The sequence below is a fragment of the Euleptes europaea genome, chromosome 21, assembly GCF_029931775.1.
Source record: "Euleptes europaea isolate rEulEur1 chromosome 21, rEulEur1.hap1, whole genome shotgun sequence".
Classification (NCBI taxonomy): Eukaryota; Metazoa; Chordata; class Lepidosauria; order Squamata; family Sphaerodactylidae; genus Euleptes; species Euleptes europaea.
The window spans coordinates 5,252,057-5,265,044 of record NC_079332.1 but is presented as its reverse complement, the minus strand read 5'-3'; the positions used below and the strand labels follow the sequence as shown (position 1 = coordinate 5,265,044).

Here is a 12,988-nt window from a genome sequence, read left to right as displayed (position 1 = left end):
CCATCAGCCCCCGCTCCCCCCAAAAAAAAGGTGGAACCGCAATGGCTCAGAGCAGCTTTCCCTCCTGTTCCTGATCTACGGTCACCCCACAGGGAGGGAGTCATGCAGAGAAACTCCCAGAAAGCTTCCCCTAACCCTGCCTGCTCTCTTCCCGGTTTGCTTAGATGACCTGGCCCATGTTGAGAACGGAATTCCCGTCCCTGAACGCCGCTCAGCTCCACCACATACTGACCCAGTACCAGGCCTCCTCCGACATGGGATGCGTACCCGGCTGGCAACCTGGCAAAGAAGATAGTCTGGGGGCTTTCAGGACAGGTAAGAGCATCTGGTGTGGCTGGGTCGGTAGTGGCAGAGACAGTGTCAAGTAATTTGGGAGAGTCTCGGTTGGCGTTCCTTTTTTCTCCCCCAATCCCATTGAGGGCTGAGGAGCAACAAGCAGGAGTTCCGTACTTTGGGGAATAGACGACCCCCTGCCCTCTTGACAATATGTTGTACTGGGTGTAGACGGTTATCATGTTGTTCCCAAGAACGCGTCATTCAGAATGAGAACACTGGTAATCCTATTCTGTTGGCATAGGTGTTATAGAAGTATTCTTCCCAGTGAACCTTGAAACTGTGCTTACTCTTACGTCCCCAAATGTATGTGCGGATGTCTTTATTAAAATATTCATTCCCTGTCTTTTCTTTCGGGGGTGGCTGAAAGATGGGATACATACAATAGATTAACAATAGCCCTTCCGGGGTCATGGTGCCCCATCCCCTCTATCACTGATTTCAGGTGTCTGGGGGCACATTTAGGAGAAGTGGGGGATTTATTAAGCTCCACACAGGTGTCAAGGGAAGTTGTAATAGCCGCAGTCTTCCGCGCTAATGGTTTTCTGCATTAACCGTCTCTTAAGTATGAAAGTCAACGGGTCCCCGGGGAGCTGTTTTAGGCAGCGGGTTAGTGGAACAGGAGATTGCTGAAATACCAACCATTATTGAATCTGCGTTTGCTGTGAGCAAAGGCAGCCTTTTGAATAAGCATTGCCTGGGAGTGATTTTTTTATCAGATCCCCCAAGTTAAACTGCAGAGCACAAGATGCGGAGATTGATATACGCCGCGCTGTGCGATGGAAAACATATCCCCTGTTGTGTTACTTGCTTCGCAGGTGTGAATGGCAGGCATTCTTTTATTCGGAAGAAATGGGTTCACTTGAGGTTGAATGATTTTGGGGGGGTTAAACCCTACCCCTTCTGGTCCCCAAGGGATATGTTCCCTGCCTAGAACCTAAGTGGAAATCATTCAGCCCCGAGCTGGTCTATCTGCATAGCTCTACCCTGTCATTTGCAGAACTCTGCCCTGAAATGGACCCTAGAAACTGTCTTCTACAGGTCGAGAGAGAGAAGGAATTGCTGGTGTTTTGTTTTAGGAAAGTAGATAGAAACCAAAGGGGTTGAGCTAAACAATATCTAATATAAAAAGGTAAAGATAGTCCCCTGTGCAAGCACCGGGTCATTCCCGACCCATGGGGTGACGTCACATCCCGACGTTTCCTAGGCAGACTTTGTTTAGTAACCAATAAATAATCAATAATTAGTAATCAGCAACCAATAAATCTATATTTATTATATATTGTGCACAGTTGTATTTAAAAACACAGAGCCGAGTATACAGGCTTCCTAAAAAGCACAAACATAGTAACAAATATCACCAACACAAAACAGTTGATGTTAGTACATAACTGTGTTTTTTAAATACAGTTGTGCACAATATATAATAGATTTATTGGTTGCTATATTAGATATTAAAGAGCCCCGTGGCACAGAGTGGTAAGCTACAGTACTGCAGTCCAAGCTCTGCTCATGACCTGAGTTCGATCCCGACGGAAGTTGGTTTCAGGTAGCTGGCTCAAGGTTGACTCAGCCTGCCATCCTTCCCAGGTCGGTGAAATGAGGACCCAGCTTGCTGGGGGTAAAGGGAAGACGACTGGGGGAGGCACTGGCAAACCACCCCGTAAACAAAGTCTGCCTAGGAAACGTCGGGATGTGACGTCACCCCATGGGTCAGGAATGACCCGGTGCTTGCACAGGGGACCTTTACCTTTTTACCTTTATATTAGATGTTGTTTAGCTCAGCCCCTTGGTTTTCTATTGACTTTTAGGTTGAGTTTCTTTGTTCCCCTTTTTCTCCAGTAGTTTTCGGAAAGGCCATTGGAAGACAAACACGGCTACCCTCTGAACCCATTGGAAGAGTGGCATTAAAGACCCCTGAAAATAGCCCCAGAGGGTAGACCTGTTGTTCTGGAGCTGACCAGCTAGATCTGAGTCCAGCAGCACCTTAAGAGACCCACAAGATTTTTGGGGTATGAGCTTTTGAGAGTCAGCGACGAAGGGGGCTTTGGCCCTCGAAAGCCCATTTCCCCAAAACCTGGTTGTTCTCGAAGGTGCTGCCGGACTCGAATCTAGCTTTTAGACTCCCCTCTCCCCGGCGAGGCAGAGGCGGAGACCGGCCGGTGGATGAAACCAGAGTTCCATGTCTCTTGCAGATGACATCCTGGAGTCATTCGACAGCCACCCCCCGATCGTGTTGCCCAGCGGGGGGTTCAAGGTGGACCTGGAGGTGGAACACCTGGACGACAACGTTTACCGCCACCTCCTCTACATCCGTCACTTTCTGTGGAGTCTGCGCAGTAAAAGCCCCTACCCTGGCGACTCCCCGGAAGCCGAACCCCCAAAGGTAACGCTCGCTTGGCAGACCGGGGCCAGGGGAATTGTCTGGGCCCTCTTGAACGAGCAGTGCCGGAGCCTTTCTTGCTTGGATCCCAGTTCTGCGAAGCAGAGGGGCACGGAAGGGTTTTGCAGACTCTTTTTCCAGAGGCTGTCCCAGAATGGAAAGTGTATTCAGGGAGACAAATTTCCAGGGCAAAACCAGAAGGAAAGCGCAAGCCCCCCAAACACATCGGCTTGTTTGCATGGGGAGAACCCACAATTCCATACATTGCTGGTCACCAGTGTCTCCCCACCACCACCCATAGTGCATTCTGGGGGAGCCCAGGGCTCAGGCACTTTAAAAAGGTAAAGGTAAAGGTCCCCTGTGCAAGCACCGGATCATTCGTGACCCATGGAGTGACATCACATCCCGACATTTACTAGGCAGACTTTGTTTTACAGGGTGGTTTGCCAGTGCCTTCCCCAGTCATCTTCCCTTTACCCCCAGCAAGCTGGGTTCTCATTTTACTGACCTCAGAAGGATGGAAGGCTGAGTCAACCTTGAGCCGACTACCTGAAACTGACTCCCATTGGGATTGAACTCAGGTCGTGAGCAGAGCTTGGACTGCGGTACTGCAGCTTACTGCTCTGTGTCACAGGGCTCATATATATTTTAAAACAATTATGAATCTTAAAACAGTTTTAATCGGCATCCCATTTTTCGAGGTGAGCTTGCACATGTAAAGGGATACCTGAGCTAGGAGGCCAAGAAATCCCCCCATTAGCTCTAGTCCAGAACCATCCTGTTTCCCTCGGTGGCCACCCAAATACCTCATAAGCAAGTTATACATACTGTTTAAATCATAGAATCATAGAGTTGGAAGGAACCACCAGGGTCATCTAGCCCAACCCCAGCACAATGCAGGAAATTCACAGCTACCTCCCCCTCACACCCCCAGTGACCTCCCCACTACATGCCCAGAAGATGGCCAAGGTGCCCTCCTTCTCATGATCTGCCCAAGGTCATAGAATCAGCATTGCTGACAGATGGCCATCTAGCTCTTCTTCCCAGGAGCTCAGCGGAGCTTACATGATCCTTCCCCTCTCCCTCCGCTTCCCTTCCCAACTCCTCCTTTTGCTGTTTCTCCCTGGCATCTTGTACTCTGAGGTAGACTTCCCCCGAACGTGGAGGTTCTGCTTCACTGCTGAGGCCAACAGCTGTCGGTTAGGCCCGTCCTTTGTGGAACCTGGAAGCTGGCCCCTCTCGCCTCACACTAATCTTTCCAGCGGAGGTGGCCCCTCTCCCCTCATCAGTTTTTGGCTCCGGACCCCGTGCGTTTCCCACCAGGCCGGGCAGCTGCCAACCACTCACTCCCATCCAATCTCATTAGCTGGGACTTTCCTGATGAATGCCTGCTTTGCCTTTGCTTTTTTCTAAGCCTGCTCGCTGCCCCTCTGCTGCCACCGAGCCAAGAAGGGGCTATGAGCAATTTGTTCGCTCTGCTTCCTTCACAGCCGTCGACTTTGCTGTGTCCTCTTCATTCTCCAGTATAGATAAATATATAAACAGCATAGGTAGTATATATTGCCTTTTACTCTGGAGAATTTCCAGGGGGCTGATTTTGATGCTCCGCAGTCAAGTGTGTACTTGCGGAGATGCGGACTGGGAGTTGTGGCTCTAACACACGGCTTTGTGAGGGATATGGCACCATTCCATAGGAACACAATAAGCCATAGAATGTAGTCCCGGTCCCAGGAATTTAGCATGATGAGAATCTCTGCTTTCATTTTTTTTTTAAGGATCACGCTTGTGGTCCTTATGCTTGAAAGTTAGGCCAACGCCAGCTTGACATCTTAGAACCTGGAGGTTGAATGATATTCCCCGTGGTCAGAGGGAGAGACTTCTTCCTGCTTCTTGCAAGAAGCAGGAGAGCCAGCATGGTGCGGTGGTTAAGAACGGTGGTTTGGAGCGGTGGGCTCTAATCTGGAGAACCGGGTTTGATTCCCCACTCCTCCACATGAGAGGCAGACTCTAATGTGGTGAACTGGATTTGTTTCCCCACTCCTACACATGAAGCCAGTTGGGTGACCTTGGGCTAGTCACAGCTCTCTCAGCCCCACCTACCTCACAGGGTGTCTGTTGGTGGGGAGGGGAAGGGGACTGTAAGCCAGTTTGAGTCTTCCTTAAGTGGTAGAGAAACTCGGCATATAAAAACCAACTCTTCTTCTCCTTCTCTTTCTCCTTCTTCGCACATTTGCTTGCTCGGCATAATTTCTGCAGGCTGCAGAATCTGAGGATTCCAGTTGCAGAATGCAGATAGCCTTGGTGCAGAATTGTATGTTGTTGTTTTAAAGCATAGAGGGCACCCCAGGACATCTGTACCTTCTAGCATGGGGTGTCGTTGCTACACCCCTGGAGAAGGGGTCCCTGCTTCAGGAAGGGGAAAGGAGCTTGATCGAATCATCATTACAGGGACCCTGAGAGGCAGAGCTTTTCGCTTGCCTACTGCTGGGAGCCAGAAAACCACCCTTGGCAGCAGGAGAAGGAGCTAGGAGCTTGTTTAGCTTTGGGCCCTGTGTTTAAAAGCCCCAGCAGAGAAGACAGAAGGTCAGTGTAAGGGATTATCCTTGTGCTAATCCCATAACCTGAAACCCAGGGGTCGGGAAGGCGAGGCCCCGACAATCTCCTTAGCGAGGCTGAGATCAGAAGCGGCAGTTCAGCAAGTATCAGGGACAGCCAGTGGGGTGCGACCGGCCAAGCCTTGCAGTGCTGGGTTCCAATCTCTGTGTAGTCACGAAGCTTGCTGCGTTCCCTCGAGGAGGGGCAGGGGAATGTATTCCGCACACAGCGTAGCTTCCCTTTGCAGTGAGGATGAAATGTGTTAAGGCAGGGGGTCCCCGGACCTTTTTGAGCCTTTGGAATTTTGAGAGGGGGCGGTTCCCCCAAAAGGGAATGGAACCACAGCCCAGGTGCTTACGGTCTTGATCCTCCAATGGAAAACCCTATCATCTGAACGAAGGCAAATCCTGCCTTACAATGACCCCCCACCGGCTTTCTGAGAAGCTCGGTGGGCAACCAGGGACCACGGCGTCCACAGGCATGACGTTGGGGAACCCTATGTTAAAGCCCCGCGCATCATCCCAAGTTCCTTGGCACAAGGAGCAGGATGCAAAGGCGGTCGATTAAATTAAAAAAAACTTTCCCCGACCCCGTCGTTTTCCCACCAAGGAAGGTTGTAGGATAGTTAGAAGCAGCCCTGTCCTTTCGGCAGCCCCAGCGGCTCCTGCAACTCTCGCTGGCTCCACATTGGCACTCCGTATTATAGGGCAGAGGTGCAGGGGGTGACGGTGTGACCAATAAGAAATTGGCCCTTCTCGCTGCAAGTGATAAAACTATCCCTGAAGAAGAAGGGTACCCACTTTCTGCATTTATGTTTCCCCTTTACAGACAGAAACCATCAGCTGCCAGACCACTCCCCTCGTTTCTTCAGAGACTCCGCCGGAATTGCTGCCAGCAGGAAGCTCCCTCGGCCGGGCGAACCGCAGGCGGCCGCCGAGTTGTGCCGAGCTGAGGGTGGAAGGGGGTCTCCCTGCGGTCACAGGTATGAACGGTTCGGCCCGGGATTACGACCTCTGCGAGACACAGATCCAAGAGAGCCTCCAGCAGGTACCCCTGCAGGCCCCGCAAGGGAAGACCGGCCCCAAGCCCGTCGTGATAACTGCCGACCCCTCTTGCTTGCTGACCCCGCCGAACACGCCCCTCACCTTCGACCCCACAAGTCTCGACTCGACTCCCGAGGGCATCCCTGGGAAACCCGTGGCAGATCCTCGGAGGAACGGGCTGAGCGGCACCAAAACCACCAGCCCCGAAGGTAAGCCGAACCATTTGCGGGTTTAGGACCGGCCTTGACTTCTTTGCCATGCGGCTGAATATTTAGGATGAAGCAAAACTGTGCCCCTGTGAATCGACCCTCCCTTTTCTGTACCCCATGGCTAATCACCCTAGTGTAGGAGAGAGTGAAGAGGAGACCCCCTTCCCCAAACCGCCAGATATGAGCCGCCCTGTGCCCGGCTTTGCCGGGGGATAGCAGAATATAAATAAAAGTTGTTTATCGTTATCATAATTATCATTTCATTATCATGTGGGAGATTACTCTGCCTGCTGCTTGAGAGCAGTTTTCTTACAAAGGGGAACATTCCAGTTTTCGGTACGGGCCCCTCTAACACCGTATCCTGCTGCATGTGCAGATCTATCCATGCCCGTGTAAAGCATAAACGCAGAGGCCGAGTGGGGCAGGATGGGAAGGCCTCTGGCGAAAGATCGGCTTGCCCACATTTTGGCTCCCCTCGCAGGACATCCGCGGACAGAACTGCCGTTTGCCCGTCTCGGGAAGGCGGCCCCTGTGAAGAATTCAACCGGCTTGCCAAAAGCCGTCTCTGAGCCTCCGAGGCCACAGCTGAGAAATGCAAAGTGTTGCGAGTTCTGTCCTCTCTACGTCTCTGAGGTAGAAGCAGCTGGACAGAGGCCCTTGCCAAGTCCATCTGGAGCAGCGGGAATCTAGCCTCAGCGCAGGGCTGGGCTCCGTGGCTTTTGAAGCCCTTCCAAACTTCCACTGAAAAGATCTGGGGTGTTTTTTTTGGGGTGTGTGTGTTGTTGTTTTGCAAGATGTTTGGAGGCTTCCCTTCTGGTTATTGCAGTTCTGGGCAGCTTCAGGTCAGGTTGCCAGTGCTAACACATGGGAGAAATTCTTGTAAGCCTTGCAGTGACCGCCTAGTTGGTCATCCAATGGGGAAACTGAGGCAGCGCTTGTGGGGCGGGCCACCGGCTCTGGAGCTCATCTTCTTCCTTTCCTCCCCAGGCTCTTCGCCGACCCCCTATGACTTCCCCACTCCTGCCTCCTCCAGCCGCAGCTCTGCGACCGACGATTTCTGCTACGTCTTTGTGGTGGAGCTGGAAAAGGGGCCCATTGGCCTGGGCATGGGGCTGATCGACGGCCTGGTAAGCCTCACTGCGCCGCTCACCCCTGCCAAAGACAATGTGGCTCAGCTTGAATTGCGGGAATTTCGGCCACATGCTCTCTGCCTCCTCTCTAACTTTGCCTCCCCTTCCCACCACACCACTGACTCCCCATGTCTGTCTTTCACAGCACACTCCCTTGAATTCCCCCGGTATCTACATCCGGACCTTGATCCAAGACAGCCCCGCGGCTGCCGACGGAAGGCTCTCCATCGGGGACCGCATCCTGGCCGTCAACGGCACGAGCCTCATCGGTTCTGATTACCAGAGGTAGGAAAGGGAACAGCTGCTTGGGGGGCTTATAGAGTCAGGGTTCAACTGGTGGCGACCTGTGAACTCTGTGGATTTTCACTGCTAATAAGAGAAGCTGCAAGGGGGGACTTGGTGGCGACCTGTGAACTCTGTGGATTTTCACTGCTAATAAGAGAAGCTGCAAGGGGGGACACAATCCCAATTGGGATTCTGTTTGGCTTTCCTACCTCGGTCCAGCATCAATCAATGTGGAAGTAATTGTGAATTGGCTTTTTGCACATGCCCAGAGGATAGCCCAAAGCATCGCATTAAGAGTCAAGAGGGTTTCTTGACATGCCCATGTTCATTGACCTGTGATGAGCTGCATGTATGATTGAAACATCACACATCAAAGAACCTCCGAGAGAAAAGGTGTCTCCCTCCACCACCACCAAAATCCATTGTTCTTCAGCAAAATGTGTTTACACATTCAGCTGCTCCTTAGAACATAAAAAGAGCCCTGCTGGATCAGACCAGTGGCCCGTTAAGTCCAGCATCCTGTCTCAAGACTGTGGCCAACTGGTTCCCCTGGAGGGCCAACAACTGGGCTCAGAGGCCGAGGACTTCCCCTGATGTTGCCTGCTGGCAATGGTATCAGAGGTTGACTGCCTCTGAACATGGAGGTTCCTTGAACACATGAACACAGGAAGCTGCCTTATACTGAATCAGACCCTCGGTCCATCGAAGTCAGTATTGTCTACTCAGACCTGCAGTGGCTTTCCAGGGTTTCAGGCAGGGGTCTTTCACATCCCCTACTTGCCTAGTCCCTTTAACTGGAGATGCTGGGGATTGAACCTGGGACCTTCTGCATGCCAAGCAGATGCTCTACAAACTGAACCTCAGCCCCTCCCCACCGGCATTGGCTCTCCAGGGTCTCAGGCAGAGGTCTTTTGCATCACCTCCTTGTCTAGTCCCTTTAACTGGAGATGCTGGGGATTGAACCTGGGACCTTCTGCATGCCAAGCAGATGCTCTACCATTGAGCCACAGCCCCTCCCCTTCTTGTCACCATGGCTAGTAGCCGCCGAATCCATCTAATCCCCTTTTAAAACTGTCTATGCCTGTGGCCATCACTACATCCTCTGGCAGTAAATTAAGGGTGGAGCGGTTCGTGTTGGACTCGGACTGGAGAAACCCAGGTTCGAATTCCACTCTGCCACGGAAGCTTGGGCTGCTCACACACACTCGGCCTAACCTACTTCACAGGGTTGTTGTGAGGGTAAAATGGAGGCGGCGGATACTGATAAAAGCCGCTTTGGGTCTTCTTTGGGGAGAAAGGCGGGGTGTAAATGAAGTGAATAAATAAACAATGGGCATCCGCACGTGAACCTGCCAAAGGGTTTTCACCCACACTTACTTCCTCCCCCCCACAGCGCTGTGGACCTCATCCGATCAGGAGGGAAGAAGCTGAGGTTTCTGGTGGCCAAATCCGACTTGGAGGCAGCGAAGAAAATCAGCTTCAATTCTTCTCCGACTCCGTGAAGCCTCGCACCGAGAGAACGCATCCGGAGACACCCCCCCCCATCTCCTTCAGATGCGGCAACGGACAAACACAGCCGGTTTGTGGGGCAGGGATGTGCATCGGACATCACAGGCACCGCGTGGGATGTCACCCGGTCAGAATAGAAGCGGCAATAGGTGACACCTAGGCAGGTTTTCCACGAGAGGGGCTCCAGCGCAGGTCAAAAAACCACTTTTGGAGAAGAGGGCAGCCGTTGGCATGTTCCGGCAGCCGTCCTGAACAACCCAAGCAGCCCTCCCCTTCTTTCCCAGAGGCGCACGTCCTTGCTTGCTGGACATCCAAGGGTCAAGCATCATAGATTCCCAACCCCCACCCTGCCGGTCATAATATGTAATCTCCTGCCTGACAACAAGGAGGGGTATCCCAATGTTTTTAAAGGACAGCCCAGGCTCCCCGTAGAGCTATTTCTTACTTGCACTTTGGACTTGCGTAAATGATTTTACACACACGCATCTCTCCCCAGTTCCTGGCTTTTGGGGGCTGGTGCAATTGAACGACCCCCCTCAGCCCCTTTCCGTTTCCCAGAGCCGGCTGGAACCGCGGCCCTTGTGGAAATCAAAGGAACGCCTTCCAGAAAAAGTTCACCTGGTCACCTATGGTAAAACAGGGTAGCTTTAGGGGACCGCCCCCTCTACAAATCACAAACGATCGAACTGTTGCCAGGCTAGGTTGGGGAGATAAGTAGGTTAGCGTAAGCATGTTTCGCATGTTTTCACCTTTTCAAAGGACAGGGAGTGCTGTGTTTTTAAGCGGCTCGACAGGAAGTGGGGGTGGGGGGCAGATCTGGAGGGCGATCTCACAAGAGTGTCCGAAGGCTGCCTGAGTACCGATTGAACATGAGAAATCTCTGCTGCTTTCCCGGCACAGAGGTGCAGAACTGGGACACATTTCTCTTGCTGCGCAGTGCCTGTCGATAAAGGGTCTGTTCCTTTGCCGGTCCCAAAGGGTGGGTGCTGAAAAAGACCTACGGCCATCCTATGGGGCCGAGGTCCAGTTCTCTGGGGTTCTGGGCCGTGGGAAGGGGGCCTACAGCAAAGCGTCCCAGGGTCGCCCAGAAGCGCCCGCTCCCAGTTCGTTGGCGGGCGGTGTCACGAAGCTACGCCCGGGCCTCCAAACCAAAACATCCTCCCCTTCGGAACGGGCAGCTGGTTTAAATTGCCGACCGGTCCCCGGAGCCAAAAGAACGGCTCAGATCTTCCAGCCCCGCCACGCCTGCCAAGAGCCACCGTGGCCGAGAGGCAGCTCGGAAGGAGGACGTCGCCACCGCATGGCCCCGGGAGGAGTGGTCTCATGTCAACCGCAGTGCCTCTCCCAGCCCATTCCCAGCTCGCTCATTTGTAGATAGATGGCGGTGGGGACGTTCGCTCCGTGCTTGCCTGACAACAATAACCCAGGTGAAAACCACGCCACTACTATCATTTTTTCCGTCCGGCGGCAGTGCCGCCTCCCTCCCAGAAAAAAACTCTTTTTAAGCGCTCGAGAGTCAGGATACAACTAACACCAGCGTCAGTCCAGTATCCCAGGCAGTGGGACAGGACAGTACTTCGAACGATTCCCAAAAGGAGAGTTGAGATCGCTGGCTTGGAATTGCGCCGGTTATTTATAAATCCTCATTCCAGGCCATCCTATCAGTAGGAGACCTCCAGGCGAAGAGCCATCCACCGGGACTGATCTAAAACCGGAACGCCGCTCGGGATTTAAAATCCTTTTGTATGTCCTAAACACCCTTGGCCTAGTTTGGCCGAAGGAGGCCCCCGTTTGCTCTCAGGGGCAAAGAACTTTTTTTTTTTAATGTTAATACTTGCATCTTTAAACTGTATATAGTTACAATATATGCAGATGCGTTATAAACGAATAAGGCCGTGAGTTGGGTCCAAACGTCCGCCGTCCTGTGTCAAAGAACACACCGGATACAGTAAAGCGAGCATCCGTTGTAGCAGCTGGGGGCCAGTGTGTCTGATTCGGGTCGGATTTTTGCCTGCATAACAGAATTGGGGTGGTGGTGGAAAGGGGATGCAGATTTGGTACTGTGCTGGAGCGAGAGTCATGTCCCCCGCAGACGCCGTTTCTTGATTGCTACAAACGCCACAATTTTCAACTGCCTTAAGACTCCCAGCCCCAATGCTGTTAAGAATCAGTGGTTTCCACACCTCCTCCCTCCATCGAACCTCTTCCATCTTACTCCTCTACCAGGATGCCCCTACCCTGAAACACCTCCGAACTGAAGTGCTGTGGATTCTGGGGAATATCCTGTGGTCCAAACTCAGTTCATGCATAGCCAGCGAGTTATAGTGGTTAAGAGTGGTGGTTTGGAGCGGCGGACTCTGATCTGGAGAACCGGGTTCGATTCCCCACTCCTCCCCATGAGCGGCGGAGGCTAACCTGGCGAACCGGGTTGGTTTCCCCACTCCTACACACGAAGCCAGCTGTGTGACCTTGGGCTAGTCACAGCTCTCTCAGCCCCACCTACCTCACAGGGTGTCTATTGGTGGGGAAGGGAAGGTGATTGTAAGCCAGTTTGATTCTCCCTTAAGTGGCAGAGAAAGTCAGCATATAAAAACCAACTCTTCTGTTTCTTCTCTGGGAGTTGCTGACCTCTTGGACTTCACCATCGCGGCGCACGAACTGAGATCGGAGGCAGGCTCAATACGCTTTTGGGGCTGTGTGAGGAGGGGGCGGTCAGGAATTACCTAGTGTCTGCCTGGCACTTTTTAAAGTAGCACAGGGCCAGAAGTGATTTTATTTTTAGCGCGTGGCACTTCCCCCCCCCCCCACTGCCTCTCTTCAAAGGCTTCAAGGCCCAGCAGGGAGTGCAAAGAAATGGCTCCAGGAGGAATATTTCATCAGACCCCCACTGGAAGAAAGGAAGACATCCCAGATCTTACACCCCTGATACTTTTAGAGAACTGGGTCACGGTTGGCAGTGAAGGGAAGAGCAATCTGTTAACTGCGCAAACCAAGGAAGGCGAAGGATTCTACATCCCTGATAGAGAACAACAAGAAAGAAAGGGGGGGGGAGAAGAAGAAGAAGAGTTGGTTTTAGTATGCCGACTTTCTCTACCACTTAAGGGAGACTCAAACCAGCTTACAATCACCTTCCCTTCCCCTCCCCACCAACAGACACCCTGTGAGGTAGGTGGGGCTGAGAGAGTGTGACTAGCCCATGGTCACCCAGCTGGCTTCATGTGGAGGAGCGGGGAAACCAACCCGGTTCACCAGATTAGCATCCGCTGCTCTTAACCACTGCGCCACGCTGGGAAAGTCCCAAATTGATCCAGTCTTGGCAACTGGTTTGACTTGGACGATTTTATTGTTCTGCATCGTACACAATCCTATGTCGTCTTCCCAGGAGGTCTGCCCCTTGGAGGAGTAACCTGTACCCCCCTCTTCCCATGTCTGCACAAACAATACTGGCAAAGATACCCCCCCACCAAGCCGGTAACTTGAATGTGCTTCGGCTTCTGGAGC

The 12,988-nt window shown here is 52.5% G+C and overlaps 1 protein-coding gene across 1 annotated transcript in view; it reads left to right on the top strand.

Moving 5' to 3' along the window:
• RADIL (Rap associating with DIL domain) overlaps nt 1-9,480 on the top strand; it is a 38,173-nt gene extending 28,693 nt beyond the window's left edge. Inside the window, 6 exon segments of the mRNA XM_056866284.1 lie at nt 165-315; nt 2,529-2,719; nt 6,140-6,563; nt 7,551-7,690; nt 7,839-7,978; nt 9,372-9,480. Coding sequence (XP_056722262.1) covers nt 165-315; nt 2,529-2,719; nt 6,140-6,563; nt 7,551-7,690; nt 7,839-7,978; nt 9,372-9,480 — 1,155 coding nt within the window.
• Nucleotides 9,481-12,988: the final 3,508 nt, after the last annotated feature.